This window comes from Gymnogyps californianus, chromosome 13 (genome assembly GCF_018139145.2).
Source record: "Gymnogyps californianus isolate 813 chromosome 13, ASM1813914v2, whole genome shotgun sequence".
NCBI lineage: Eukaryota > Metazoa > Chordata > Aves > Accipitriformes > Cathartidae > Gymnogyps > Gymnogyps californianus.
Window position 1 is genome coordinate 11,073,571 of NC_059483.1, and position 5,753 is coordinate 11,079,323.

At 68.8% G+C, this 5,753-nt stretch overlaps 1 protein-coding gene across 1 annotated transcript; it reads right to left on the reverse strand.

Moving 5' to 3' along the window:
• Window positions 1-1,128: 1,128 nt before the first annotated feature.
• On the reverse strand, window positions 1,129-5,688 carry QARS1 (glutaminyl-tRNA synthetase 1). Its single transcript, XM_050904877.1, has 18 exons — window positions 5,610-5,688; window positions 5,420-5,491; window positions 5,186-5,271; window positions 4,857-4,943; window positions 4,636-4,735; window positions 4,434-4,512; window positions 4,203-4,311; window positions 3,990-4,120; window positions 3,770-3,862; window positions 3,460-3,597; window positions 3,299-3,386; window positions 3,076-3,219; window positions 2,900-3,004; window positions 2,415-2,507; window positions 2,011-2,138; window positions 1,729-1,795; window positions 1,395-1,520; window positions 1,129-1,309 (listed from the first exon to the last, which is right to left on the reverse strand). Exons 1-18 carry the CDS (start codon window positions 5,686-5,688, stop codon window positions 1,259-1,261), a joined length of 1,776 nt encoding a protein of 591 aa, XP_050760834.1. The 3' UTR covers window positions 1,129-1,258.
• Window positions 5,689-5,753: the final 65 nt, after the last annotated feature.

Here is a 5,753-nt window from a genome sequence, read left to right on the forward strand (position 1 = left end):
TCGGCCCCGAGTCTTTTCCCCTCACAGCTCCCTGGGCGCCATCTTACATTCAACCCCCCGCAGCCAATCAGCGCATGGCCCCAGCCTCGCGAGAGCGCGGCCCCCAAGTCCCGCGAGAGCTCGGCGCCCGGGCCCGCCCGCACCTTAAAGTGGCCGCGCCCCGGCGGGGAGCGGGCGGGGGCGGCCGCCGGGGGGCGCCCTCTGCGGGGGGATGCGCGCGGGTCCCGGGGCTCGCGGGTCCGGGACACGCGGGGGGCGATGACCCCGACGGGCGGGGGAGACGGACAGCCCCGGTCGCGGCCGTGGGGCTCGGGACGCCACCGGCACGCGTGGCCGTGGGGCGCCGCCCGCCAAGGGGTCCCACGCAGCCGCCCCGCTGCTCCGCTCCAGGCGGGGGCGGCCCGGCCGCGACCCCCACGCAGCAGGCGGGGCGAGGCCCCACGCTGCCCCACGGGTACGCGAGACCCTAATGCAGGGGCTCCCCGCGGAGGGCGCTGGGGCCTCCACGGCCGGTACCGGCGGGGGCTGCGCCCTGCCCCCGCCCCCGCGCGGGACTGCGGGGCGAAGGGTCCCCCGCACCGTGGGCCCGAGCCGGGGCTGCTTTAACGTGCCCATGTGCTCGGCGCGGCCTCCCCGTCCCTGCCACCGCTTAAGGTGGCCCGTGGGGCCGGGCAGAGCCTCCTCCCACCCACGGCAGGGCCAGGGTCCCGGTCACGGGGCTCAGGGCACGGGTGCTACGCCGGTCCCGCGGGGGCACCCCTCCCGACCCCCAGCCCGGGGCCAGGCAGGGGCCACCCCACTCGAGTCCACCTTAAGTGGGGACGCCGCTCGGGCGGTGTTTGTACACAGTGTGCACACCCTCCCGCCTGCCTGCACCCTGCCTGCACCCTGCCTGCACCCGCTGCGGCCCACGGCAGGCCCTGGGCACCCTTCTCCATCCCACCCCACCACCCTCCACCCCAGCCCAGCCTCATGGTCCCGGGCCGGGGGAGCTGCAGCTCCCACGGGGGCACCAGCCCTGCATGGTGGGCAGGAGCAGACCCCAAGCCCCCAGGAACAGGGGAGACCCCCCACCCACCCCAGCACCCCAAGGCTGAGCGGGGGGACAGGAGGCAGTGACAGCGCGGGGACAGGGCTGGGATGCTCCGTTTATTGAGGCGATGCTGTGGGGCACCCCGGGGGGCTGTGCCAAGGCACGGCAGCGCCGTGGGGACCCCCGGGGAAGCAGCACCACAGCAGGGCGGCAGCGGCGGGTCCCTCAGGCCTTGCCGGGGTCCTCCTTCAGCGTCACCGTCCGGTTGAACACCATCTGGGGAGAGGCAGAGGGTCAGCGCTGAGCCCCACGCCCCCGCAGCGAGCAGGGGGAGCCCCATGGCCCCCTCCCCAGGGCTCACCTTCCCCTCCTTGCTGTCGGGATCCACGGAGAAGTAGCCCAGACGCTCAAACTGGAACTTGTCGAAGGACCGGGCGGAGAGGACGGAGCTGTCGACCAGGGCGTTGCGGACCACTTGCAGGGAGTCCTGGCAGGGGGAGGCAGCTCAGCCGGCACCCCTGGCCCCTCTGCCCCCTCCACAGCCCTGCTCCCCCCAGCCCTCTTCCTGCCGGGGACACGGCAGGGCCTTGCCCAGGGAAGGGTAGGGGTCGCATGGAAGTAGGTGCCTCCGGCGTGGGTGCAGGAGGTCCCCAGCTCCCCCCAGGCCTGTAACCCCAGGTCCTGCTGCTACTCACAGGGTTGAGGTCACTCAGAAAGCCACCAGGCACCTCCGACGGGTCCTCAGGATTTTTGTGCAAAAACCTGCCATGAGACAGAGTCTCATCCCAAAGCCGCCAGGCGAGGGGACGTGGTGCCCCGTGGCAGCTGTGGGGCAGCAGCTCGCAGGACCCCACAGCAGCATCTTCCCCGCCAAGGAGCCGGGCAGACCCTGGCAGAGCCTGCTGGTGCACGGCCATGCTGCCACTCCAGCACCGCTGAGCTTGCGCCCACGCCTCTGCGGGCAGCCAGGTACTCACAGCCGCTCGTAGAGCCGCACTTCACACACCAGCGGCTCCGACACCCAGTGGATGAAGGCTTTGGGCTTCTCCGCCACGTCTGACTTGGTGCAGGTCACCTCCAGCTCGATCACGCGCCCACTGGCGTCCTGGGCAAGACGAGCCGCCAGGCAGCAGTCAGGCAGCAGTCCCATCCCACAGGGCAGCCCTGGGGCCAAACCGCCAGCCCCCCAGCTCAGGGCAGCCCTGCTCCCTGCTACCTGAGGCACAGGGCTGCCATGGAGCTGCCGCGCAGGCAGTCTGCCCACGCTGTGCCCACAGTGCCCGGCCCAAGATGACCATCGCTGCCCTTCCCTGGTGGGGCAGGGCCATGTCCTGACATCCCACGGCCCAACCTCCCGTCACCAGTGCCAAGAACCACGCACCTTGATGACGTTCTGGACGGCGATGACGTAGCCAGCGTGGCGCAGCCCCACCGGCTGCCCGGGGGCCAGGCGCTTGTAGCCCTTATCCACCTCCTGCAAGAGAGTTCATGGCTGCACGAGGGGTCCCAGCATAGGGATCAGGACCCCCTCCACCATGTCTCTCTGTCCCCACGACTGCGTCCCCCGCCCACTCCTGCCATCCCAGGGAATCAGGGTGGCCAGGGCTGTGTGAACTCTCACGTTCCCAGCACACAGGCCAGGCATAGGCACCATTGGTGGGACACATCCCGGCCAGGCTGAGGGCAGCGGGCATCTCCCTGGTGCCTTGTCAGAGCTGCAGGCACGTTTGGGAGTCACAGTCGGGTGCCCAACACTCGCCTGTACCCCGTGCAGCACCAGCGCTGCTCGCAGCATTACCAGGCTCCCACTGCCCGAGCCGCAGCTCCCGGGAGCGAGGGCAGTATGGCCCAGCGGGCCCAGCTCACCTCCCTGAAGTCTGTCTCCTCGATGTAGACGGTGGACTGGAAGGGTACTTTGTGAAAACCCCGGCTCTCATCGGCTGGAAAGTTGGGCACAAGGACCTCGAGTGCCTGGGGAGAAGGAGGGGGTGAATGCTGACCTTGAGGAACCCCTCTCCCACCCCAGCCCACGGCAGTCTCACCTTTGGGGCAGGAAAGTTGGTGATGGTGACCTTGAGGGGCTCCAGGACGGCCATGGCGCGGGGGGCCTGCTCATTCAGCACCTCCCGCGCACATGCCTCCAGCAGATGTGGCTCCATCGTCGCCTGGGCCACCGTCACACCGACCTGCAGGACAGCCTGCTGTCACCACGCCAGCTGGGGGACACATCCACCTGCCCTGTCCCATCCTGTCCCTGCCACCTACCCGGGCACAGAAGTTGTTGATGGCCTCAGGGGGGAAGCCTCGCCGGCGCAGGGCTGTCAGTGTGAAGAGCCGCGGGTCATCCCAGTCCCTGAGAAAACACCGGTGTGACAGCCAGACATGCCCCGGGCAAGACCCGCCCTGGCTGCTGGCCCCGCTCCTACCTCACGGCACCCGTCTCCACCAGCCGGATGATCTTCCTCTTGGAGACGACGGTATAGAGCAGGTTCAGGCGCCCGTACTCCCACTGCACAGGGCAGTAGACATCCAACGCGTTGCACAGCCAGAAGTAGGAGGAGCGCCTGCAAGGGAGGCACAGGCACAGCCCAGCTCAGCCTCACGCCCGCCCACAGCCCCACGGACACACTGTCCCCCAGCACTTTGGCAGCCGCTGGGACGCAGCCAGCTGCTCCCCCCCAGAGCTGCCCTGCCAGCTCCGGCTCAGCCCTGGGCCGTGCCGTGCACGGCGCTCACCTGGCCTGGAACTCCTTGGTGCAGAGGGAGTGCGTGATGTGCTCGATGGAGTCGCAGAGGCAGTGTGTGTAGTCATACGTGGGGTAGATGCACCTGCAAGGCAGGCGCAGTCAGCTCTGGGGCAGAGCCCGGTGCTGCTCCCCTCCCGAGATCTCCGCGCTCCCAGGAGACGCAGGCCCACCCCTGCCACGTGTGCCAGAATGCTGCAGGCCCTCCCTACCACTTGTCCCCGGTGCGGTGGTGCGGAGTGAACTTGACACGGTAGGCAACGGGGTCCATCTTCCCGTCCTCCATCACCAGCTTCATCCGCAGCGTGGCCTCCCCCTCTCCAAACTTGCCTTTTCGCATGTCCTGTGGAGCGGGGGGAAGCTGTCGGCTGAGCCACGGACCTGGACCCCATGGGCACGCAGCACCTGCCCCCAGCCAGGAGTACCTCGAAGAGCAGGAGTGACTCCTCCACGGGCCGGTCCCGCCACGGCGAGGGCGGTGGGTTGTGGCCCTTGATCTCCTCGACCTTCTGATGGCAGACATAAGCCTGGCCCCTATGGAGGGGAAATGCCGTCACCAGATGGGAGGGGCCCATCCCTTGGGCAAGGGGGAGCCCCAGCCATGGCACAGGACATCCACACTGCCCGGTGCATCCATACCACCCTGGCACGCTCACCTGCGGATGAGCTCCAGGGCCCAGGTGTAGAGCTGGTCAAAGTAATCTGATGCGTGGGTCACTGCATAGGGCTGGTAGCCTGTGGGGACGGGGGCAACAGAGCGGGTTGGAGGCACCCCCAGGGCCCGGCAGCAGGACCTGTATCCAGGGATGTCCCCAGCAGCGCCTGGCCTGATCCTGCCCTCCCCAGCCCAAGCCATACCCAGCCACTCCACCATCTCCCGGATGGCCGTGAAGTACTTTTCCTCCTCCTTCTCAGGGTTGGTGTCGTCGTAGCGCAGGAAGCACACGCCGCCGTTGGCCTGGGGATGGGGGGACAGTGAGCAGCCGCTCCCTAAGGGACCGCAGGGCCAGGCCAGCGGCCAAGCAGTGGGGGGAGGTAGGGGCCGGGGGGAGCTGCCAGCGGGGCTCGGTGCTTCTCACCTTGGCGTAGCCAAAGTTGAAATTGATGGCCTTGGCATGGCCGATGTGCAGGATCCCGTTGGGCTCAGGAGGGAACCGTGTCCGCACCTGCGCGGGGGAAAGGGGACACCTCTGTCCTTCGGCACGAGACTCTCCCCCTCCCTGACAGCGGGGGCACTGACATGAGCCCCCAATGATCCCACAGAGCCCCCCGTACCATGTGGGTGCTGCCTCTGGCTGTGCCCCCGCTGAGCTGTGTGTGTCCCCAGCCAGCCCACCCACCTAGCTGGAGCCCAGTACAGCAGTGCTGCCCTCGCAGGGCACCGCTGGGCTGGGGGACACAGCCTCACCTGCCCACCCGTGATTGCCAGGTGCTGCTTCAGCAGAGCCATGGTGTTGGGCGTCACCACATAGCCCTCCGTCTTGTAGTTCTCTCCTGCGGGCAGAGGATGCTCAGGGCTGCAGCACCGCCCAAACTGAGCCAAGCCCAGCAGCCGGTCTGGTCCCCCGCAGCATGGAGAGCTGGGGCCGGGCACAGAGCCGGTGGAGCGGCCGCACACATGGCAGCGGCTCCTCGCTCTCACCCGGCTTGTGGAACTTGAGGGCTTCTCCCCGCAGCTGCTCCAGCAGCGACCGCGTCTCTGTGCCCACCTCGCCTGCAGGGAGAGACGGGGCTGAGCAGGGCCTGACTGCAGCTCCCAGAGCCCAGCTCGGAGGCAGATCCCGGCCAGAAACCGAACGGCTGGGGAAGCTGCCCACAGGACAGTCTCTTACCGTTCTCCACCACAGCCGCCTTCTGCTTCTCTGCCGGGGCCGGCCGGGCCTTTGCAGCCTGCAGGGACCAGCACAGCATCCTGAGTGCCCGGCCCTGGCACACACCTTCCCCTCCTGGCCCAGCCCGCTGCCCCCAGCGCTCCC

Bases quoted from the DNA above. Each gene is read 5' to 3' on its own strand.
- QARS1 (XM_050904877.1), bottom strand. From the start codon at position 5,688: ATGCTGTGCTGGTCCCTGCAGGCTGCAAAGGCCCGGCCGGCCCCGGCA. The intron at 3,220-3,298 runs GTAGGTGGCAGG...GCTGTCCTGCAG, and splicing joins TCAACAACTTCTGTGCCCGG to GTCGGTGTGACGGTGGCCCA. The intron at 1,796-2,010 runs GTGAGTACCTGG...GTCTCATGGCAG, and splicing joins GTGCGGCTCTACGAGCGGCT to GTTTTTGCACAAAAATCCTG.